This window comes from Mastigoproctus giganteus, chromosome 3 (genome assembly GCF_048544385.1).
Source record: "Mastigoproctus giganteus isolate SK-2022 chromosome 3, ASM4854438v1, whole genome shotgun sequence".
Lineage (NCBI taxonomy): Eukaryota > Metazoa > Arthropoda > Arachnida > Uropygi > Thelyphonidae > Mastigoproctus > Mastigoproctus giganteus.
This window is the reverse complement of record NC_143577.1, coordinates 171,915,808-171,942,167: the sequence shown is the minus strand read 5'-3', so window position 1 is coordinate 171,942,167 and position 26,360 is coordinate 171,915,808. Positions and strand designations below refer to the sequence as shown.

Here is a 26,360-nt window from a genome sequence, read left to right as displayed (position 1 = left end):
AGAATAAGGTCACATATCAAGGAGCAAGAAAGCAAATAAAGTCAACTATCGCAAAAACCACGTACGCTTCCGTTACACTAAAGTTCCAAGCTGTTTCAACCCAAACTGAGGTATCAATTCCGCCCAATACATCCATTGCAGAATGGGCACGATCTGTGCTATCAACATCTGAACCTACCACCAAACCCGTTCTAGTTGATGAAGTAAGTAATACCCCTATCACAGTTCCGCCTAAAATAAAATCGTGATAAAATGTCTAATAAATCCCGAAGGCAACAAGCCACTGAATTACAAAAGACAAACTCAAATAGAATGGACTCTGAAAATATAGCTACGCACGAAACAGTCCTTGATCTTCATGCAGAAGATGATATGGAGACTGGATTTTCATCAGGTCAAACTGATGATGTAGAAGAGAGTACAGATACCAGACGTCCCAATTTTCCTAGAAAAGATAAAATGAAATATGACCGTCAAAAGCAAACCACTCACAAGAAACAGACAGACTCACCTTCCCTCCTCAAACCCCGATAATGCAGAACATTGTTCAATGGAATTGTAGAGGTTTACGCAGCAATACCGATGACATCTATGATTTAATCTCCCGATATGGTCCAATAGCCGTTTGTATACAAGAGACTAATCTAACTCCACAAGTAACTCCATCAATCAGAAATTTTACATTTTACAGAAAAGATAGAAACTCCTCACTATCTGCACGTGGAGGCGTCGCCATTCTAGTTGACTGTAAAATACCTTCTAGAAACATTCCGCTTCAAACCCACTTAGAAGCTATTGCTGTACGTGTATCAGTTGGGAAAATTCTAACTCTTGTATCCCTGTACCTTCCACCTAACAAGATGTGCACGTTTAAAGAACTAGAAGACCTTATAAGACAAATACCACCACCTTTTTGTATCCTTGGTGATTTCAATGCTCATCATCCATTGTGGGGATCAGACCACATGGACAATAGAGGACACTTGATCGAGACGATACTGGACCAACTGAATCTAACATTACTGAACACTGGTGAAAATACTTATACTCACCTTCCCTCTGGATCTATGTCAGCAATTGATTTAACTCTCTGTTCCCCCATATTATATCCCAGTATAGAATGGACAGTATTAAACGACCCACATAATAGTGACCACTTTCCAATCATATGCAGAATCCAAACGCTTCAAACATCATACCCTGATAACTGCTCAAAATGGAAATTCTCCAGAGCAGATTGGGAAAAGTTTTCAAACCGTCTTTCTTTTGATAGCCAATTGATCAGACTACAACCCATTGATGATGTCACAGAGCATATTACCAGGCAAATACTGACCATTGCCTCTGAGGCAATACCTCAAGCCTCCACATGTAAACACAAAAACCTTAAACACTGGTGGAATGAAGCTTGTACCAATGCCAAAAAGGAAAAAAATAAAGCTTGGAACCTGTTCCGGAAGTTCCCAACTACCAACAACCTAATTCAATATAAAAGGCTGAAGTCAAAAGCTAGACAAATTAGAAAAAAAGCCAAAAAGGAATCATGGATACAGTTTGCCTCCACTATCACAAAGGATACTAACAGTCGTCTAATCTGGAAAAAGATTCGGCAATTAAATGGGAAATATCTACCTCTTCCTTCTCCCATCTTAATCAAAAATGGACAGGAAATGTCTTCTGAAGAAGAAAAAGCTAGCGCCCTTGCAGAGAATTTCTACCAAACATCTGCCACGTCAGCATATGACAACTCCTTTCTGAAAATCAAAGCTTCGGCGGAAAGGTACAAAATAAAATTCCATACTACCCAATATATTGCCTATAATCAACCATTTAACCTCTTTGAACTGCAAACAGCATTAAATAGATCACCCAACAGTGCAGCTGGACCTGATGGTATATATTATGCAATGCTGAAACATATAAACAGTACGGCATTGAATTTACTATTAATTTTCTATAATCGGATTTTTCTTGAAGGTACATATCCATCTTCCTTGCATCATTCCATCATTTTAGCCTTTCCTAAACCAGGAAAAGATCACTCACTTCCAGAAAATTACCGACCTATTTCTCTAACCAGCGCCTAAGTAAAATCCTAGAAAGAATGATACACAGAAGGCTTACCTGGGTTCTTGAAACTAAAGCACTGATGAACAACAATCAGTTTGGTTTCCGACAAAACAGAGCCACTTTGGATCTAATGGTGAAAGCCGAGACTAACATCCGTAATGCTTACGTCAAAAATGAACATCTTGTAATGGTAAGTCTCGATATAGAAAAGGCTTTCGACACTACCTGGAGGTATGGCATATTGAGAGAACTTTATTCCATAGGATTGCGAGGGCACTTACCAGAATTCATTAGAAATTTTCTTCAACACAGAACCTTTCAGGTCCGCTATCAATCTGTACTTTCTCGGTCCTACACTCAGGAGGAGGGTGTCCTGCAGGGATCAGTACTGAGCTCTACCCTCTTCTCACTTAGACTGAACACCATAACACACAACATCCCAAATACTGTAGAACTATATATGTATGCTGATGATCTAACTATATCTTGCCGTTCACAAAATATTCATACCATTGAAAGACAGCTGCAACTCTCCATAAATAAGTTGGAGGCATGGACAATGCAGAATGGATATCGATTATCAGATCAAAAAACTATTGCAGTTCACCTTTGCAAAAAACGTAAACTACACCCGGAACCGGAACTCAGATTAAAAAACCATTTGATCCCTCTCACCAGTAATCTTCGTTTCTTAGGCTTAATATTGGACAACAAACTGAACTTCATTCCACATATCACATACCTCCAAACTGTTTGTCTAAAGAAACTTAATATACTTAGGTCCATTTCTGCTATGACATGGGGAGCAGATAGATACACTCTGTTACATTTCTATTGTGCTATTATCAGATCTCGTTTAGACTACGGTGCTATCGTATATGATTCAACTAGGAAAAGTGCATTAATCAGACTTACTACCATCCAACACAGTGCCCTTGGCGCATTTAGAACATCCCCTATTCAGAGTCTGTATGTAGAGGCACACGAACCTCCATTTCACCTTCGAAGGAAAATGTTGCTTCTAAATTATGCAGCTAAAATTCAAAGCCTTCCAGACCATCCCGTTCAACCGTTGCTTTCCAATCCTGAGTGGACAGCTTTCTATAACAGTAAACCAACTGAAAATAGACCAACTGGTATTAGATTAAAAGATTTGATTCACACCTGGAATATTGATTTTGATAACATACTTCAAGAGAGCGATATTCCTGACCCACCCTGGTCTGTAAATCTCGCTCACTGTGATACCCACTTTCAGCAGTGGGGAAAAAACTCCCTGGCAGATGAAAATATCAAACAACTACATAAAGAACATGCCCTCAATAATATACAAAGCTACCAAATATATACAGATGGCTCAAAAACAGGTTCTGCCGTTGGTGCAGCAGCTGTCTTTCCGTCCTTTACAGTCTCCATATCACTACCAGTTGAATGCAGCAGTTATACTGCTGAGTTATATGCAATCAAACTAGCCTTACAGAATATTAGCCCTCTCCACAATGCTAGCAGTATAATATACACTGATTCATTGAGTGCAGTGTCTGCTTTGGGCAATCAATTTTCAACATCACAACCAATCAAAAAACAAATCTTTTGCTGTTTAAACCATCTACGAAGTAGGAATCATTCAGTGAAATTCTGCTGGATCCCAGGGCATTCTGGTATCTTAGCCAATGAGAGAGCAGATCAGGCAGCCAAAAAACCAAGCAGTACAACACCAGCAAATTACCAAGTACCATATAGAGATTATTTGAAGCATATTAAAAAAGTCTGTATGTTTCAGTGGACAGAAATATGGAAGGCACAAAGTAATAACAAGTTGCTCCAAATCAAAGATGAACCAGCCTTATGGATTTCCAGCTTCAGACAAAATAGACAGGAAGAAGTTATACTAGCAAGACTAAGAATTGGACATACGCACCTAACCCATATGTTTCTACTCATGGGGGATGACCCACCACGATGCACACATTGTACACTACCGCTTTCAGTCAGGCATATACTTTTAGATTGTCCTCACTATTCCCATTTCAGAAGTACTTTCCACGCTCAATCACAACTGCAAGAACCACTATCCCTTAACCACATGATTGGCAATAGTGCTCACCTAGCTACACTCTATACCTTTCTGAAGCAAATACATATATATGAATTCCTCTGATGCAAAAATGGAACACATCATATTACTTTAGGATAATAATATAGGACCTGGCACATTTTGGCCTTAGCTGCCCTTGTGCCCTTAAATACCAATACCAATACCAAATATATATATATATATATATGTGTAGAGAGAGAGAATTGGATTTAACAGGCAGAAAATTGAGTGGGGATGCACAAAATAAAATTATTTAAGGGTGCTGTTATTAAAAAAAGGTTGAAAACTACTGCTTTACTTTATTCATTAAAGTTGTATTATTCAAAGTTAAAATAACCTCAAAAATGTATTCATACTTGCAGGATGTGGAAGAAGAAGAAGAAGAAGATGAGAATGTAAAACCAGCACCAGGATCCAGTATTAAAAAGACAGAAAGCAACAAAAGTGAAGAAAAAGTTCGACTAAGCACATTATCAGATGAATCACAACAGCTTGGAAGCAGTACAGCAAGACAAAATACAATGAATGGAAATATTCCCCGATCACTTTCATCAGGAAGTACATCTCCAATTCCAGTACCACCTGCGAGACAAGATTCTTCCAGTAGTAACTACTCTTAATATATTTTCTTTTAGATTTTTTTATTTATTAGTTAGTCTTTCCAAGATTAGATGTCTCTGAAGTGAAAAAAATATATATCCTCTAATATATTTTGGAAAAAAAAAATTGTCCTGTGATATATTTTGGGGAAAAAAAATTGTCCTGTGATATTTTCATAAATATATCATCATCATATATATTTTTTCAGGATCCATTATCATCCTGATAATGCATCCTGAAAAAAATCCTATAATATATTTTAGAAAAAATATCCTATGATATATTTGAACTTATTATATTAATCAAACTGATTTTTGATTTTTTATTAATTAAAAATGTCCTATGATATTTTGATGAATATACTATCCCAAAAAAAAAAAAAAAAAAAAAAAACATCCTGTGATATTTTGATAAATATAAAATCCTGGAAAAAATATCTTATGGATGATTCTAATGAAGACAAATTATTACAAGTTGTAGAAATTGGTGTTTCAGCTGCAGAAGCTGTCTCACGTTTAGATGTAGTTAAAAGTTTTTTGAGGTTGTGAGTCATGTATGTCAAAAATGTTATACCACATAAAATGAATTTTTTGAAAACTTCATTATAAATTATTATGCAAAAGATAAAAAAAATGAAATTTAGATAAATGATTAGTACTATAAATATGATAAAAACCATTTTTTTCTTTTGTGAAGCATAATTCTTCCAAAATGTTTAATACAATCAGACTGTGTTACTTAAAAGACACATACATATATACACAAACAAAATCCTCATATGGAAATGTGTGTCCTACCACCAGCTGATCAAATTTACAAATAAATGTAAAAACAAGATTCAAAAAACAAGAAAAACAAGATTCAGGATATTTCAGAGACTGCTGGGAGTCATTGCGGTACAAGTAAACACATGGGTTGTGCTAAGAATAGAAATAGGTGCATGTATACTTGCGTGTACACCAATGCTAGGAGTTTGGTAAATAAATTTGATGAATTTGAGGTATTGCTCAAAACATCAAAGGCAGATATTGTTGGGTTGTTGTTGTTGTTGTTATTTGGTTTTTAGGAGCATTAGCAACTAAGGCCATATTGCTCCGGAATATGCGGTGGTCATTCCCTGACCTTTCCGCATCCTCCGTATTTGGTGGTGACGGGCTCGAACCCCGGTCTAATCAAGAAGCGTGTGCTACGCACTGCTGCTCCTTCCCACCTGGCTACGAAGGCGCCGATATTGTTGGGATATCGGAGATATAAGGAATGCAGAACTGGAATTTGGGGAGTACAACGTCTACAGAAAGGATAGACTGGATAGGAAAGGAGGAGGGGCTATGCTATTAGTTAAGAAATACATGAAATCCAAGGAAGTGAAGCCAGTCGACATTGATGGACAGTGCAGTGTCGAGTCAGTTTGGTGTGACATAAGCATTGGGAGATCAAAATTGAGAGTAGGAGTGTGCTATAGGCCTAATGACTCTGATGAGTATAATAAAAAAAAAAAAAAAACTGTACAGGGAAATAGAGTAGGCCAGTAAATCAGAGAGTCTTATAATAGGAGATTTTAATTTCCCAGATATTGACTGGAATTTCGGGGCTGGTCACTCACACACTAGCAAGGCTTTTGTGGATTTATTGGATGATTGTTTTCTACATCAGCATGTTCGGGAGGCAACTAGAGGGAGGAATACTCTTCATTTGATTATCAGCAGTGATTCTTCATGCATTAAGAATCTGTAGATAAATGAACCACTAGGTGGCAGTGATCACAGTGTGCTGAAGTGGGATTTACTCAAAGAGGTAACTACCATTAGGGGTAAAGGGAAGGATTATTGCTTTCGTAAAGGCGACTACGATGGACTGAGACAGTATTTAAATTCTATACAGTGGGACCAACTGATGATGTTACCAACAGCAAATGCAAAATGGGAAGCATTCAAAGAACTTATCTTGGAAGCTACTAGGCTTTACATACCAACTAAGAAATATTGTTCAAGGTTTAGGCCTAAATGGATGTCAGATGAACTGATAAGGCATATGGCAGAGAAGAAACATGCATGGGATACATACATACAAATTAACACATGACACAGAAGCCTATGATAGATACAAGTTGATCTGTAACCAAGTTACAAAGGAGGTTAGGCAGGCGAAGGCAGATTACGAGAAATCTTTGGCAAGGGATGCAAAGAAAAATAGCAAAGAGTTCTTTACTTATGTAAACTCTAGAAGGAAGGGGATGAATCAGATTGGTCCACTTGATATCGATGGGTCAACTGTTGATGATCCTGCTCAGGTAGCTAACAAACTAAATGAATATTTTGCATCGACATTCTCACATGAGGAGTTATTTAGCGAGAGGAAAGCCAGCGGTGTATTCAACTCTAGCAGTAAGCTAGAGAATCTTGTAATAACGAGAGTTAAGTGGAGGAGAAATTGTTGAAGATAAACACAAGAAAGGCACCCGGGGGTGGATGAGATCTATCCAGTTATATTAAAGGAGGGAGCAGAGGAAGTAAGCAAACCCTTAGCCATAAGGGTTTGGACTCAGGGGAGGTACCCACAGACTGGAGATGTGCAAATGTGACCCCAATTCACAAAGGAGGATCAAAGGCTGACACAAGCAATTATAGACATGTGAGTTTAACTTCTGTTCCAGGAAAATTAATGGAGGCACTAGTTAAAGAAGCACTGCAGGATCATTTAAACAAGACTTCAGTTATAGCTCGGACACAGCATGGTTTTGTTAAGGGGAAGTCTTGCCTGACCAATTTTATTGGATACTATGATGCAGTCACAAAGGAACTGGATGCAGGGAATAACTTTGATATTATATACTTGGATCCTAGAAAGGCTTTTGATACTGTTGCACATGGAAGACTGCTGCACAAATTGGATCAGTGTGACATTGGAGGCAAATTGCTGCTGTGGATAAAGGGGTGGCTGAGTGGGAGAAGACAGAGAGTGGCAATCAATGGACACTGCTCGTCGTGGAGTCCCTCAGGGCTCAGTGTTGGGTCCATTATTGTTTTCTGTATTCATAAATGATATTGATGATGGTATATCAAGCTTAATGTCGAAGTTTGCAGACGATACAAAGGTAGGCAGGGTTGTCAAGGACACTACTGACACTATGCTGCTGAAACAGGATCTGGAAAGGTTGAGCAGATGGGCTGAGAGGTGGCAAATGAAGTTTAACATTGACAAATGTAAAGTACTACACATGGGAAACAGCAACCCCAGAGCAACGTATCAACTCTGTGGTACTACACTGACAGTGGTAGAGAATGAAAGGGACCTGGGGGTGGTTGTGCAGGCAGATATGAAGTTCTCTGAGCAGTGCAGATGGGCTGCAAGAGTAGCTCATGGTGTATTGTCAATGATATATAGGAATTTTTCCAGCAGGGATAAGGAGGTGATTATTCCATTGTATAAGGCGATGGTCAGGCCACACCTAGAGTACTGTATACAGGTCTGGAGGCCTCATTGCAAGAAGGATGTAGAGCTGCTGGAACGAGTACAGAGAAGGGCAACAAGAATAGTGAATGGAACAAAGGGGTGCTCTTACGAAGAAAGGCTTAAGTTTTGCAAATTACAGTGTCTGGAGACTAGGCACCAGCGAGGTTATCTGATAGAGGTGTATAAAGCATTGAATGGTTTGAGCATGCTCAATGCTGATGGGATTCTTCCTCTCGCTCAGAATAATCGCCTGAGAGGGCATACATTCAAATTGAGGAAAGACAGATGTAGGATAGACGTGCGGAAACTTGCCTTTAGCCAGCGAGTGGTTGGTTGGTGGAACAGACTTCCATCCCTTGTCGTGGAAGTTGATAGTCTAAATAAGTTTAAGGCTCAGCTGGACGGGTATTTTGAACAAACAGAGGGGTGAAGTGGAAGTTGTTTTTTTTTTTTTTCTTTTGGCTGATGCTGCATGAGCTTGCTTTCTTGCATCAAATGCCTCTACTAATGCTAATGCTAGTGCTAAATACACAGTACTAGAAATTCAACTGATTTTTTGGATCCTTTCATCTCAGCTAATGCATAATACTAAGAAAGACAGAACAAGAGCCCTACATATCATAGATCACATGGTGATCCATACCTACATTTAATGTGTGATAGGCATTACTTTGTTTAGTCTGGGAAATTTAACTTAGCCAAACATGGGACAGCTCTTTCATAAATTTGGGGGACAGTGAAATTTAAAATGGAAAAATTAACTTGTAACAATAACTTGCAATAATCAACTTGCAAATGGGAAATTTAATTTGCAATAATAGCAAAATACAGGACAACGCTTTTTCAAATTTTACATTTAAAATATATCCCAAATTTCCTTTATAATACCAAGTAGGCATTTCAAATCATTCCAGATATCATATAAAAAGGGTGGTGGTGAAAAGGAGTTGAGTAACTAAGGGAAAGTGAGTTTGACTTCTCTGGTAAGGATGATCATGTAGTCTGTGGTTAAGGATGTGATTCAGAATCATCTCATCAAGAATGATTTCTTGAATATTTCCCAGCACAGTTCTTAAGCAGAAGTGATGCCCAGCCAATATGATAAATTACTATGATGTAGTCATTAAAGTGTTAGATGTAGATAACAACAGTTTTAATAATATGCACTTAGACTTAGCCCCTTGATGTAGGCACCTGTACATGGTGAGGGGATCTGCCAGTGATGCTGCTGGTCCTCCAGATTAGCATCACTGGGATCCAGTGCCCACAGCCTAGGTTCCAGGCTAACATCAATGGAATCTGCTGTTTACCATGCGCTGCGACCCATAGAAATTTGAAAAGGGAGATCCTGGTGATTGAGGGGCCCGGCTTCAACACACAACTCTGGCACCTGCTTTGACAAGACGGGTGGTCCTGGATGGCTCGGCCAGGATCAATCGGCTAGCAGGTTTGCCTGCGAGGGTTAACTGTGTCAATGCCACATCCCTACCCTCGTGGTCTGAGGGACAGAATTCAGGCCCAGCGGTGGTGTGGGTATAGCATCTGGGTAGCCCTGGTGTCCCACTCCCGAGTGCATTTATTGTTTGCTGGTTAGTGGCCCTTACCTGTGCTCGATGTGGTGCAAAGGACCATGAAATTACATCATGTTCAGCCACAAAACTCACCTGTATTAACTGCCAAGGAGAACACCCTGCATACTCATGAGCATGCCAGGGGTGGAAAGAGGAAAAAGAAGTACAAAGAGTTAAGGCAGAGCTGAGCATACCATATCAGGAGGCAAGAAAAACGGTGAAACCCATGAATGCAAATAAACCAACCTGCACTCAGAAGGTAGCAGAGAGATGTTCCATCAGAACTCAGACCGAAATAACCATACCACGAAAAGAGTCATTCACTCACATCGCACGTTATCTGCTAAATTCAATAAAATCCGCACAGAAGGATCAATCAGCTGCCACTCCTATATCTGTATCTCCTAATGCTCCAATAGTAAGAAAAGAAATCCCCAGAGAAAAGAATAAGAAACCTGACATACATCCTAGTTCTCAAAAAAATGGATGTCGAGGAGAAGGATGTACATGATGAACAGTCTTGGAATTCTTTACAGAGAAGGAAATTGACACAGCATCCATACTTCCCGAAAAGAGATAAATCCAAGACTGAGAAAAGTAAGCCCTCAGCACCTTGGAAGCCACCTGATGGAACCATCAAGCCCAAATAATGGCTAAATTCCTAAGGTGGAATTTTTCATGGATGCCGGTGAAATACTGATGACATCAAGGCTCTCCTCAATAAGTATGAGCCAGTCTGCATTTGCTTGCAGGAGATATTTAAATGGACATACCACCCTATAGGGTAGTGCTGATATTAATGAAAAGGAATGTGTCATAGAGCATATACTCACTGACAGTGACCTTTCCCTTCTAAATGGGGGAACTAATGGTATCTTCCACATGCCTACCCGTACATTTTCTGCCGTTGATCTTTCTATCTGCTCCCCTTCTATCCTCCCTTCACTTACCTAGAAGGTGGAGGAAAACCCTTATACTAATAGTAATAGTAGGTGATGATGATGCAAGATAGCTCATCCATAGTGATGCAAGAAAGCAAGTGTATGAGCTTATGCAGCATCAGCCAAAAAAAAAAAAAAAAAAAAATCACACCATTCCCTCTAAATGCCTGTCCAGTTCCTCCTTAAATTTATTTAACCTATCAACTTCCACAACGACAGATGGAAGTTTGTTCCAGCAATTAACCACCCGCTGGCTAAAGGCAAATTTCCGCACATCTATTCTACATCTGTCTTTTCTTAATTTGAATTTATGCCCGCTTAGGTTCGTAATCTGAACAAGTGGAAGGATCCCATCAGAATTCAGCGTGCTCAACCCATTCAAGGCCTTATACACCTCATTCAGATCACCGTGCAGGTGCCTAGTCTCCAGCCACTGCAATTTGCAGAATTTAAGCCTCTCTTGGTAAGAGGATCCCTTCATTCCCCTCACCAATCTTGTTGTCCTTCTCTGTACACGCTCAAGTAAATCTACATCCTTCCTAAAATGAGGCCTCCAGACCTGTACACAGGTCTGGAGGCCTCATTTTAGGAAGTACTTAAGGCGCGGCCTGAACATTGCCTTATACAGAGGAACAATCACCTCCTTTTCCCTGCTAGCAAAATTCCTATATATCATTGACAAAACCCCATGACCTGCCCTGGCAGCCTGTCTGCATTGTTCAGAAAACTTCATATCTGACTGCACAATTACTCCCAGGTCTTTTTCATTTTCTACCACCACGTTAAGTGTAGTACCACACAATTGGTATGTTTCTCTGGGATTACTTCTACCCATATGCAGTACTTTGCATTTGTCAAGGTTCAATTTCAGTTGCCACTTCTCAGCCCATCTGCCCAAATTTTCTAGATCCTGTTGCAGTAGCACACTGCCATTATTGTCATTAACAACCCTGCCAACCTTTGTATCATCTGAAAACTTCGACACTAAGCCTGATACACCTTCATCAATATCATTGATAAATATACAAAACAACAGTGGACCCAAAACCGAACCCTGTGGGACTCCACTAATAACATTAGTCCACGAAGAGCAGCACCCATTAATTACCACCCTCTGTCTTCTCCCAAGCAACCATCCTTTTATCCATTGTAGCAACTTACCCTTAATACCATTCTGTTCCAATTTGTTTAATAGTCTTCCATGCCCAACAGTGTCAAAAACTTTCCTGAAATCCAAATATATGATATCAAAATTAATTTTTGCATCCAGTTCCTTTGTCACCACATCATAATATCCTATCAAATTTGTCAGACAAGACTTTCCCTTAACAAACCCATGCTGTGTCTGAATTATTGCTGCAGTCTTGTCTAGATGATCCTGCAATGCATGTTTAACCAGTGACTCCATTATTTTACCCGAAACAGAAGTTAAACTAACTGGTCTGTAATTACTCGTATCACCCTTCGATCCCCTTTGTGAATTGGGGATACATTTGCACATCTCCAGTCCGTGGGAACCTCCCCTGAGTCCAAGGATGCTCTCATAATTATGGCTAAGGGTTTGCTTAGTTGCTTTGCCGCCTCCTTTAATATAACTGGATAGATCCCATCCATCCCAGGTGCCTTTCTTATGTTTAACTTCAACAATTTCTCCTCCACTTTACTCTCAGTTATTACAAAATCATTAAACACCCTGCTACAATTTGATAACCTTCTGCCATTTTCAAACCTTAATAACTTCTCATGTGTGAATGTAGATGCAAAATACTCATTCAGTTTGTTTGCTATCTGAGCAGGATCATCAACAGTCGAACCATCAATATCAAGTGGACCAATCATATTCATCCCCTTCCTTTTAGAGTTTATATAAGTAAAGAAATCCTTGCTGTTTTTCTTAGCATCTTTTGTCAAAGATTTCTCGTAATGTGCCTTTGCCTGCCTAACCTCCTTTGTGACCTGATTACAGACTAGCTTATATCTGCCATAGGCGTCTGAGTCGCTTGATAATTTATATGCATCCCATGCATTTTTCTTCTCTGTCACGAGTCTCATTAGTTCATTTGATAACCATTTAGGCCTAAACCTTGAACAATATTTCTTAATAGGTATGAAACTTTTAGTAGCATCCACAATTAATTCCTTGAATGCTTCCCACTTAGAATTTACTGTTGGTAACATCGACAGTTGATCCCACTGTACAGAATTTAAAACCTGTCTGAGACCACTGTACTCACCTTTACGGAAGCAAAAACTCTTTCCTTTACCCCTGATGGTAATTATATCTTTAAATAAATCCCACATCAGTACACTGTGATCACTGCCACCTAGTGGTACTTTTATCTACAAATTTGTAATACACGAATGATCACTGCTGATAACCAGATCAAGGGGATTACCCTCTCTGGTTGCCTCTCGAACATGCTGCTGCAGAAAACAATCATCCAGTAAATCCAAAAAAGTCTTACTAGTGTGTGAGTGACCAACCTCCATGTTCCAGTCAATATCTGGGAAGTTAAAATCCCCCCATTATAAGAAATTCTGATATACTAGCCCACTCTATTTCTCTGTACAATTGTTCATTGTACTCATTCGAGTCATTAGGCCTATAACACACCCCCTACTCTTATTTTAGCTTTTGCAGTGCTTATGTAACATCAAACTGACTCAACAGTGCACTGTTCATCTATATCAGCTGGATGCACTTCTTTTGATTTTATGTTTTTCTTAACTAATAGCATAACCCCTCCTCCCTTCCTATCCTGTCTAACCTTTCTGTACACATTGTACTCCCCAAATTCCAGTTCTGCATTCCTTATATCTGTATGACACCACATCTCTGCTATCCCAACAGTATCCGCCTTTGATGTCTTAACCAGCACTTCAAATTTATCAAATTTATTTACTATACTTCTGACATTGGTATACATGCAAGTATAGATGCACCTATTCTTATTCTTAGTTACCCTAACACATCCCATATATCCACCTGTTTCACAATGACTGCCATCAGTCCCTGAAACCCCCGGCACCCCTTGCTCCAGGTCGCTACTTATTCTAATAGAAGTGATCTTATGGAAGTGATCACTTCCCCATGATAACCTGCTTACATAGTGGCAGTCCATCTTCCCTTTACGTTACCATGGTGGAAAACTGATCAGGCTGACTGGTATTTTCAAGATCTGTCAAATTTTGACGTGACTACAGTCAATTCAGGACCCTATCAATGATGCAGTCACATACATCACAGAAAGTATCGTCAACGTATCTGCTGCAATTCAATTCCAAGGACATCCACCCAGTTTCTACCATTTCCCTAACCATGGTGGAATTCCAAATGCACAGCAGCAAAAAAAGTGCAAAACAAAGCATGGAGGATATTCTGCTGATATCCCACCACAGCCAGTCTCATAGCATGTGTACATGCTAAAACATCCGATGTCAAAGTGGAAAAGAATCCCAGATCCGTTTTACATCTTCTATCAACCAGGCAACCAGCTCTAAGGTGGTCTGAGAAAAAGTGCAGAAAATGAAGGGAAAGTACAATGAACCCGTCATCGGTTCGGGAATATAATGATCGTTAGTGCATCCATTGCAGACTCTACTGCAATAGTAGTAGTAGTAGTAGTAGTAGTAGTAGTAGTAGTGGCATGTGATGCAAGAAAGCAAATTTATGAGTTTATGCAGCATCAGCCAAAAAAAAAAAAAAAAATCACACCATTCCCTCCAAATGCCTGTCCAGTTCCTCCTTAAATTTATTCAAGCTATCAACTTCCACAACGACAGATGGAAGTTTGTTCCAGCAGTTAACCACCCGCTGGCTAAAGGCAAATTTCCGCACATCTATTCTACATCTGTCTTTTCTTAATTTGAATTTATGCCCCCTTAGGTTCGTAATCTGAACAAGTGGAAGGATCCCATCAGAATTCAGCATGCTCAATCCATTCAAGGCCTTATATACCTCAATCAGATCACCGCGCAGGTGCCTAGTCTCCAGCCACTGCAATTTGCAGAACTTAAGCCTCTCTTGGTAAGAGGATCCCTTCATTCCCCTCACCAATCTTGTTGCCCTTCTCTGTACCTGCTCAAGCAAATCTACATCCTTCCTAAAATGAGGTCTCCAGTCCTGTACGCAGTACTCAAGGCATGGCCTGACCATTGCCTTATACAGAGGGATAATCACCTCCTTTTCCCTGCTAGCAAAATTCCTATATACATTGACAAAACCCCATGACCTGCCCTGGCAGCCTGTCTGCATTGCTCAGAGAACTTCATATCTGACTGCACAATTACTCCCAGGTCTTTTTCATTTTCTACCACCTTAAGTGTAGTACCACACAGTTGGTACGTTTCTCTGGGGTTATTTCTACCCATATGCAGTACTTTGCATTTGTCAAGGTTAAACTTCAGTTGCCACTTCTTAGCCCATCTGCCCAAATTTTCTAGATCCTGTTGCAGTAGCAGACTGCCATTACTGTCATTAACAACCCTGCCAACCTTTGTATCATCTGCAAACTTCGACATTAAGCCTGATATACCTTCATCAATATCATTGATAAATATACAAAACAACAGTGGACCTAACACCGAACCCTGTGGGACTCCACTAATAACATTAGTCCAAGAAGTGCAGCACCCATTGATTACCACCCTCTGTCTTCTCGCATATAGCAAATGTTTCCCCAATAGCCAATGCTCTTGGGGAAACATTTGCTAACATCTCAGCAACATCATCTTACTCCCATGAGTTTCTTGTCCTTAAACACAAAAGTGAAAAACAGGCCCTGAATTTTACATCAAAGGGCTTCCACCCATATAATGGGCCTTTTACCCTCCACGAGCTAAAAACAGCACTTGCCTTCACAAGAGCTCCACTATTGGACCAGATGATATCCATTACGAAATTATCAAACACCTTTCACCAAAATCCATGGACCACCTGCTCTTCCTATACAACAGAATTTTCCTAGAAGAGCAGTTTCCAGAAGCCTGGCACAAGGCAATTATTCCTGCTTTTGCTAAGTAAGGCAAAGATCCTAAACTTTCAACAAATTACTGCCCTATTGCTCTGACTAGCTGCTTGTGTAAATTATTGGAGAGAATGGTCAATGCTCGTCTTTTATGGTTACTTATAATCAAATGGCCTTCTCTCTCTCAAAATGAAAATCAAAATGCGGCTTCCAAAAGAATAGGTCCACATTGGATCACTTAATTAGAATGGAAACATCTGTTCAAAATGCTTTCCTTAAAAGAGAGCACCTAGTGTCAATCTTCTTTGATATGGTGAAAGTGTATGACACAACTTGCAGATTTGGTATTGTAAAAGATATTTACAACCTTGGTCTTAGACGCCACCTTGTTTTTATTAAAAACTTTTTATCTTCTCATTTTTTCAAAGTTCAAGTAGGATCCACCCTCTATCATTTTGTCAAGAAGAGTAAGTAACCACAAGGATCTGTTTTAAGTGTTACAATTTTTGACATTAAAGTAAACTCTATTACTGAACAACCTCCTTCACCTTGAAGGGTGCACTGTATGTTGATGGTTTCAGCATTTTTCTCCAGTCATGCAACATGAGAGTTACATGACTGGGAAAAAATCACTGATCACCTAAATATCTTGGCAATGGCCAATGGTTTCGGATTCTCATCAGAGAAGACCATAAGAAGGACACAGCATGGTTTTGTTAAGGGGAAGTCTTGCCTGACCAATTTGATTGGATACTATGATGCAGTCACAAAAGAACTGGATGCAGGGAATAACTTTGATATTATATACTTGGATCTTAGAAAGGCTTTTGATACTGTTGCACATGGAAGACTGCTGCACAAATTGGAGCAGTGTGGCATTGGAGGCAAGTTGCTGCTATGGATAAAGGGGTGGTTGAGGGGGAGAAGACAGAGAGTGGTAATCAATGGACACTGCTCATCGTGGACTAAAGTTATTAGTGGAGTCCCTCAGGGTTCAGTATTGGGGCCTTTATTGTTTTCTGTATTTATAAATGATATTGATGATGGTATATCAGGCTTAATGTCCAAGTTTGCAGACGATACGAAGGTTGGCAGGGTTGTCAAGGACACTACTGACACTATGCTGCTGCAACAGGATTTGGAAAGGTTGAGCAGATGGGCTTCGAGGTGGCAAATGAAGTTTAACATTGACAAATGTAAAGTACTACATATGGGAAACAGCAACCCCAGAGCAACGTATCAACTCTGTGGTACTACACTGACAGTGGTAGAGAATGAAAGGGACCTGGGGGTGGTGGTGCAGGCAGATATGAAGTTCTCTGAGCAGTGCAGACGAGCTGCAAGAGTAGCTCATGGTGTATTGTCAATGATATATAGGAATTTTTCTAGCAGGGATAAGGAGGTGATTATTCCCTTGTATAAGGCAATGGTCAGGCCACACCTAGAGTACTGTATACAGGCCTGGAGGCCTCATTTCAGGAAGGATGTAGAGCTGCTGGAATGAGTACAGAGAAGGGCAACTAGATTGGTGAATGGGACAAAGGGGTTCTCTTACGAAGAAAGGCTTAAGTTTTGCAAATTACAGTGTCTGGAAACTAGGCACCAGCGGGGTGATCTGATAGAGGTGTACAAAGCCTTGAATGGTTTGAGCATGCTCAATGCTGATGGGATTCTTCCTCTTGCTCAGAAAAATCACCTGAGAGGGCATAAATTCAAATTGAGGAAAGACAGATGTAGGATAGATGTGCGGAAATTTGCCTTTAGCCAGCGGGTGGTTGGTGGGTGGAACAGACTTCCATCCCTTGTCGTGGAAGTTGATAGCCTAAATAAGTTTAAGGCTCAGCTGGACAGGTATTTCGAACGAACAGAGGGGTGAAGTGGAAGTGGTTATTTTTATTTATTTATGTTACTTTTTTTTTTTTTTTTTTTTTTTTTTGGCTGATGCTGCATAAGCTTGCTTTCTTGCATCAAATGCCTATGCTAATGCTAATGCTAATGCTAATGCTAAAGTTTCATTTTCATTCCAACATGGAGTAAACTGTATTCGCCAGTTGGGAATTGTAAAACATGCTTAGATTTCAACTGCACATTTAACTTGCTTTTTCTTTGGTGTCAGATGACACTCTGTTACACTTTCAGGTATAAGCACGTTGTGTATGTGTGCGTGTGTGTGTAGTAGTTTTTGCAATCTAAAGTTGGATGGCTTCATACACATAGAGCAAGTGGGCCAGACTAGGTGTCCAACCCAGATCGCCAAAAGGCAAGGTGGCAGCGTAGCTGCAGTCACTGTCATTTTTGGTTGTCCAGTTCAGTGTCACTTCAGGTAGGGCACAGTCTTGGTTGAGTGTCTCACTAGTCTTGTGTTCATCTCATGGGGTCAGGGAGAGGAGTGATGACTCAAGTCAGTTTGTAGTACTACTTTGATGTCATTTCAGGTAGTTGTATTCGTTGGAGAGCATCAGTCCTGGCCTTTTGCACCTGGTCATAGATGGAGTGGTGTCTTTGTTGGTAATTTCCTCTGATCAGTTGTAGTCATGCGGTATGTCCATTTTTGATGCTGTAGTCTTGAATGTCCCCTCCTTGGTTAGTCTCAGTGGAGTTCTTCTATTCAGATTTTCTGTATTAGTTGTTGCGGATAGCAATTTCCATTTTTCATCTGTTAAAGATGTCCTGGGTGTAGCGGCTGAACGCAATGTACTCATCTTCCAAATCCAGGGGGTGATGCCCTTTGTCTTTTGGTACAAACTTTATTCTGGTGATGAGTACTGATCTTTGTTTCTCATAGCATTCACATTTGTGCATGATATGTTGCCAGATTTCCATATTGCCACAGGTGCAAGTTGGGTCCTCGGTTAGTCCGAGTGCATTCAGTTTTGCATTAAAGGTCCCATGGTCCATCAGGAGGAAGGTGGCATTCAATCCTGGGTAGAACCATTTGAGGGGCCTTTGGATAGGCCTTGTCTACATGGGGTATACATTTTCGTGCAACTTCACCCTTGGTCGTCTTGCCATTTCCTCTGCTAAGTTTTTTTCAGGTGTTCCATGATTTTCTATTTTTCTGTTTATTGTAGGGTTCAGTATAAAAGTGCCAAATGTGATTGGTGTTCCCTTTGCCAGGTAGTACATCAATCCACATCTCACCACCTCCAGGTCCAGAGGGGGAGTTCCTGCCTGGACCTGCAGCGCACAGGTACTCGCCGTGTTACATGCTCTGGTGATGGTGAGGAGTACGTTTTGCTGAATCGTTTTAAGGATTCTTTTATTTATCGTAGTTCTTGCTTTGGCATACCATATTGGGGCTCCATAAGTAATTGCTGGGACAAAATTGCTTTATAGTAGAGGGATAATGTTCTTTTGTTTAGTCCCCAGTCTCTGCACATTACTCTGACCACTAGTGCTGCATATTTTCTCAGCTTCTCCTTCAGATATAAGAAGTGATGTTTAACAGACAGGTTGGAATTTAGGATAATGCCTAGGTATTTCTGTTTTACGAGTTTGACTGTTCTTCCCCTTACTTTTATTTGGGGCTTCCGTCTGATGTTGAGTGTTCCTCTCAGCAGAATGGAGTTTGTTTTGGTCAGGAAAATCTCCAGTATATGCAGGTTTGCCCAGTCCTGGATTACTTGCAGTGCGTGGTTTGCACGGGCTTTTAACTGTGATCTAGAGCTCGCTGCCACCATTAGGACAAGATCATCTGCCAAAGCTTGCATTGACATCACCCAAGTCGAGTGCCAGGAATTCATCAAAAAACAGTGTTCCACAGGAGCAGCCCCAGGATAGATCCCTCCGGGCAGCCACTGCAGACCAACATTGTCAGGTTCCCGAATGGTGCCATTACCCTAATTTTTCTGTTAGAGAGGTAGGATCTAATGAAATTATATAAATTCATGGGGATTTTTGCCTTGTGGCATCTGCCAAGGACGCTTGGCCACCAGAGGGTGGCCAAGGACGCTTGGCGAACACCCCGGCGAAGTCGACCGCGATTACCAGGAAGTACTTTTCATTACATTGTGCTGCACTTTCTAAGAGGTTCCAGATTGCCTCGATGGTGGAGAGTCCGGGTTTGAACCCATATTGTTTGGGTGACTCCAGGTTAGCTGCTTTGTAGTGGCTGAGTATTCTTCAATGTAGTATTCTTTCCAGGAGTTTACTTAGTGTTGATAACACCGCTATGGGACGGTAAAAGTTTGGTTGTTCAGGTGGTTTAGTTGGGATTTTCAGGATGAGTTTGAAATGTGCTGTTTTCCAGCTGGTTTCACCCACATTACCATCAACACTATACTTCTTATGAAAAAATGGGGTATACAACATATCATTGAAGATGCATTTCTTGCACTCACACCTGGATTTATTCCCGCCAAGCTGTTTTGCCATCAACGTGGTGGATGCTTCCATCAAGACATCTCAGCGATGAATAAAGATACAAAAGCAAATGGAGTGCCATCATGTTAACTGATTATTGTTGGATGGCAAAAAGGATGCTCCCGAAGCTGAATACAGCGAAAGGCGAAAAGGTCCCCTGTTTGATACAGGCATGTTTGTAGCTGCATCTTACTTCCATATAAGTAAAAAATACCTTTATTTATGCATTATTTTTCACTACTAATACTATATCATTTACCCTAATTTAATTGTTTTTTACTATTAGAATATCATCATCACCTACATCATCCCATCTTATGTGTGTTTATGAACTGTACATACAATAGCTTGCAAGGTCAGGAAAGACTGAAAAGTGGGCAATTACACTGATGATGAAATGTGATCAGTGATGCTTGAATTGCACTTCAAATCAAATACCTTTAATGAAATGTTGGAGACTCTTTTTTGATGCACTATGATAACTGAAAAACAGAAAATGGCATGAAATAAGGGCTGGGGAAGGTGCTGAATTCATGAGAAAATTTACCAATAAGCAGAGCAAGTACTTGTAGTCACCCACATTTTCTGGTATCTTATTGGTACACACAGAAGGGTGCTTTGCAGATAAGTTTCACTCAAAGCTGGAAGACAAAGATACAATACTGTTAACTTCAAGAAATTTGCCCAGTTATGCTTTTCAAATTTCTTGAATAAAAGTAATATTCTTTAGCAGTCTGACTTTTGGAATACTGACTTTTTGACATTCCACTTTTATTAAAAATAATTTTTACTGAATAAAAAAAAATGAGAAACACAGTATAAACTTTTATTATTATTTTATTTTTAACAGAAAAATTGAATCAGTCAGTTGGGAGTCTGTCTGATGATATTCCTCAAGAAAAGCCACTTTCATTATTAGGTAATAACTTGCTTAATGTATTTTGATTTCAGTAATATGACTTTGTTTATAGCCTAATAAAATTTTTTGTTGTTAAGCACAGCATTTCTAAATATCTATAGTTCTGATAATGACCACTGTATTATTTTTTTGGAAATCTGGACAGGATTATGTCAATGTGTTGCAAGACAATTAATTTTACAACAGTTCAGGTGCATGACAGTTCACCGTATGTGACGATTTCATGTGTGACAGTTTGATGTATAATATAATCTGGTGAATGACATTTCACTATATGTGACAATTTGGTGAATGACATTTAGCTGTATGCAACAATTTGGCAAATGGCATTTTTTCACTGTATATGACAGTTTGATGAAAGGTAATTTGTGGCTATGACAATTTGGTATGTATGCTGATTTGTTGAATTCTTTGGGAGGATTCAGTGTATGGCAAAGCAAGACAGAAAATGGAAACTTTTAACATGCTGTGCTGTAAATGTTGAAAGATTTAGTGATCGCAATAATATTCGTGGTATTTTATATTTTTGATGGAGCATACTATCCACCTTCATTTTTTAATGCATGCTAAGTGAGATCCTGTTAAAATGTGCCACAGACAGGTTAAAGATTGGGATATAAGGGAACCTTGTTTGCACTTTACTTTCACTTCTGTAAGTTGCATTTTTTAGGAAATACACCACATGGGGGCATTGTTCTAAAGACCAAAAGTAGAGACCATTAATGGATGCCATTTTTGACATTCAGTTTGTAACTCACACTATAGTTTTTATTGAAGAAGTTAGTAGTAGACTAGTACTGTGGAGAGTAAATTTCCCTGGAGATTGTGTAGGGGTCAGAATTGGAGTACGAGTCCCCTACATGGAAAGTGCTCTTTCCCAGTGAGGCATTTTCACCACAGCCCATGGCAGATTCAACTGAGTAGGTATATTAAAAAAAAAAAAAAAAAAAACTATTAAATAAGCTTATCTGGATCAAAGATGTTTCAATATGGAATGATTTGCTGAAATAGGCATGTACTCACTTTCCAACCTGCTAATGAGAAGGATTTGCACGAGCCCTTTATACAAAATAAATGGATAAAAATTTTATTTTCTTTTTCTAAATTTCTGCATTCATACTTTCTAAATTGCAAAAATTTGTCTTGTTTTCTAAACATTTTTGCTTCATTGATTTTGTTAATTTCTGATCTCTGTGTGATACATTAAACTGTTGTTCTTGTCAAATTGTCATAGCCACAGTTATCATTCACCAAATTGTCACATACATTGAAATGCTCTTATGTTGGATTGCTCTTACGAAGAAAGGCTTGAGTTTTGCAAATTACAGTGTCTGGAGACTAGGCACCTGCGAGGTGATGTGATTGAGGTGTATACGGCCTTGAATAGGTTGAGCAAGCTCGGTGCTAATGGGATTCTTCCTCTTGCCCAGATTAATTGCCTGAGGGGACATAAATTCAAATTGAGGAAAGACAGTTAGTTGTAGGTAGATGTGTGGAAATTTGCCTTTAGCCAACGGGTGGTTGATTTCTGGAACAAACTTCCATCTGTTGCTGTAGAGGTGAACAGCTGAAATAAATTTAAGGCAGAACTAGACAAACATTTGGAGCGAATGGATGGGTGAAATGGGGAAGTTTTTTTTTTTTTTTTTTTTTGGCTGATGCTGTGTAAGCTTGCTTTCTTGCATCATATGCCTCTAATGCTAAGTGTTGCTCATGAATTGTCTGTTACACCAAACTTTCTTGCACCGAATTGTCATAGACACTGACCTGCCATGCACCTACTTGTTGCATGCATTGAATTGTCATGCATCAAAATCTCGTACAACAAATTGACATGGATCAATCTGGACTTATAGATTTCCATTCAGGCTAACAAGACATGCCTATTCTGTTACGTTTTATAGTGAGAGAGGTATATTTTTGCTTTCAGTTTATTTTTACTTAGTATTTACTTTATAAGAAAGGAATAAAAATTTACCAATTCTATTAACCAATATATAATATAGTTAATGTATTTTCTTTGATTGTGATAATATTATAGACAGCTTTTCTTTATTGTCTGTATTATCTTTTCAGTAGCTTTAAAAAAGGCCCTTTGTAACTGGAAATAAGGCCAAATATTAATGATTTAACTATAACCTATAACTATATAACAATCATGCACAAAACTATTTTTTCAAATCAAGAGTTGGGTGCATTATTAGTCAATTTATAGTACTTATAATAAATGGAACAAAAACCAAATAAGAATATTGAAATTTTGCCTTTCATAAAGGCCAGTTGTGGTTAAGTGATTAACATGCTGGTGTGTACTCAATATAATGTTTTAAGTTTCAGAAAAAGGCTCTCCACTCTATGAAAGGAAATGTTGGGGAAGGAGAATGATTCATGCCTTTCTTGCCCCTTTGCTTTCGCACTTCCAAGCCCAGATACCTATCACTGACCTTATTTAATGATAGCATGTAATCTCTAAATAAATATATATATATTGGATTTATTGCTGCGAACTTCCTGAGTATCAGAACTAAAGCTGCAATCCTCTTATTTCTGAAAAACTTAACCCAAAGAACTGAACTAATTTTAAAAAATGATTCAGTGCCACTAATAAATTATTTATACAACCTCTCTTTCCCTCTCCCTACCCTTCTCTTCCCTGCTGATCTCTAATTAAAATTAGCTATAACCTATGGTGACCAGATCCTGATTTTGGGTGTAATGTCTTAGTATCCCTAAAAATGTTTTGTGAATGCTGTTGTTTTTATTTTCATCTTAAGAAGATAAGCTATTTTTCTGAACTAAATATACAATGTTAAATTTAATAATATATAATTTTATTAATTTAGAATGGTAGTTAACATTGTTGTAATAAATAGCAGAACTTGTACATTTTACATCTAACATTGTTGAAGTGTGAAGATGTTCCGATACATGTAATAAGAAATGTATGTTCTACTTGCTCATGTACTTTTATCGACATCATATACAGGAACTCCCCAACTTACGTAAGGGTTGTGTTCCGCAGAACGCTACTTAAATCAGATTTTACGTAAGCCGGAATTTCACCCGTGCTTGTGCAGCACTTGCAACTGTGCTCGCTGAATTGATTGAATCAAAAAAGAAATGTTCAGCAAACATGTAAATAGAAATATTTATTGTATTTATTCAATTTTTTTATCTCATGCGCAGGAAAAATTACAAAAGCATGCAATTTAAAAAATTTCAAAATTATAAAATTACAAAAAAATAGAGGAGACAGTCATAACGTCAGTAAGTTTTACCTCTCAATTATCATTGCCAGAATCGACATCTTCAGCCGATTAGTATGCTGCTGCTCAGTTTGCACTGGCCAGCAAAAACTTATGTAAAATCGAATTTCCGTAAGTCAAGTATTACGTAAGTCGAGGAGTTCCTGTACTGTTTTTATGTCTTCAATAATCCAGCAAGCAGAAATCTTTTATAATTATTGATAAAGTTAGAGCATGACATCTTTTATTTTCTTCCTATTCAATAAAATTCCTATGTGTAAATGCATTTATGATGAACAATATTTGAAGAAATGGACATTTAACCAAAAAAAAAAAAAAAAAAATTGCCAGGTGATGAAGTTGAATGCACAATATGAGTGACATTTTTAAGTAATGCACATAGTGGTCATGGCGATATAAAAATTTACTTCAACTGAAGAAAGCAAGCAAACTTACAGAGGCAAAACTACCAATCTGCCCCCCCCCCCCCTCCTTTCTCATCATGGGAGACTTAAATCAAATACTCTTTTGGGTACCTCATGGCAGACCTCACTTTTGCCAGTATGGGCAAAACCCATGTCAAGCCTTTGCAATGTCTGGATGCAAACAGCAAATACACCACTCCTTTGTTCACAGCAAAGGAGTGGTGTATTTGCTGTTTGCATCCAGACTGTGAACTGTTATTATTTTGTGTACTACTTTTGTGTCAAGCCTTTCTGGATGCAAACAGTAAATGCACCATTCCTTTGCTGTGAACTACTATTTTACCAGCATCAACCCCTGAGAGCTATTGTCTAGATGTTGCGTCCTCCTGTTAACATAGGCCGTAGTTACATGGTGCTGACCTCAAATTTTTCCAAACCAGTTTCCCTCTCCCTTTTTTTTTCTAAATAGTATTACAATGAAGAATTAAAATAGCTACCGAACTTTTGTCACCCATTTTCTTAGAGTCGCTGAGAAGAAGAAGGATAGGTACCATTCTTTAAAAACATGTAATAAAATAAAGCAATACTCAAAAGGTGGTAGTGGCCTTTATTAAGTGCCAAAGTGACTAGATCTATGATGTATCAACATATTGTGCTTGTAATATCATGGCTTCTTTGGTCAGTTTTCTGGACAGAAAAATCTGGTTTCCTGGAGATAAAGTCATGCAACCATTGCCTGAACCAACTTGGCTGTATAGTGAAAAAAAAAAAAAAAAAAGTCAAAAGATCATCCTGTTGAGATGGAATTCAAACACTTGGGACCTTCAAATCTCTCTCTCTCTTTCTTTAATTTCTTAATATCATGCCAAACTATTTTCTTTGAAGATACTCTGGACAGGAGAATGAAATTGAGTAGAAGTCTCTCATCTGAAAGCAATTCTGTAAGTAGCAACTGATTACAAATTAACATGTTTAGAATTTTTAACTTTGTTATAAAAGAGAAAATCTTCTAAACAAAACAGGATCTATTGAAGACCAGCAGTATCTGATAATCATGAATATTGATTATAGCAATAGTAATGATCAATATTCATGAATAGGATTATCTGATTTTTTTAATGTAAAATGTATTTTAATTTTTGTGTTCCTATAGTTAATGTTTTCTTATGTAAAACTTGATAATTTTACCTGGATTTGGATTTGTGTTCCTACAGTTAACTGATTGGTAATTTCACTTGAACCAAAAATAAAATTTTAGATCTTTTTGGACACTGTTATTTTATGAAATAATATTAACATTTTAACATTAAGGCACATTAAAAATGCAAGAGCAGTAAAACTGGCATCACCCTAGCCTTTATAGATGAGTTCGAGAAATTTCCTGATTTTTCTTTTTCAGAATATGTTTTGTCCAAATTTTCATTCCTAAAAATCTTTTCACCCCAGTGTTAGCCTTTAAATGGCCTTTCATTAAATTTAGGTAAATAAAGTTTGATCTTATTACCAATATGAAACTTTTTTGTGTTTAGATTTTTTAATAATTTCTTTCTGTAATTTTTTACACTTTTAGTAATTTTTAGTAAAATTTAATTAAAATAATTCTAAAATTTTAGTAAAAGCTTGAATTATTTTAGTAAATTTTAGAATTATTTTATTAATTAATTACTTTTAGTAAATTTTACTAAAATGATTATTGATCTGCTACTATA

The 26,360-nt window shown here is 38.5% G+C and overlaps 1 protein-coding gene across 3 annotated transcripts in view; it reads left to right on the top strand.

The window, feature by feature from the left end:
- The window catches only part of LOC150088410 (1-phosphatidylinositol 4,5-bisphosphate phosphodiesterase classes I and II-like), a 1,046,313-nt gene that overhangs the window by 774,751 nt on the left and 245,202 nt on the right, over positions 1 to 26,360 (top strand). For all 3 annotated transcript variants that reach the window (XM_090369498.1, XM_090369497.1, XM_090369499.1), the window contains exons 24-25: positions 4,531 to 4,774; positions 20,913 to 20,981. In XM_090369498.1, the coding sequence (XP_090225624.1) occupies positions 4,531 to 4,774; positions 20,913 to 20,981 (313 nt within the window). The remainder of the gene's footprint in view (positions 1 to 4,530; positions 4,775 to 20,912; positions 20,982 to 26,360) is intronic.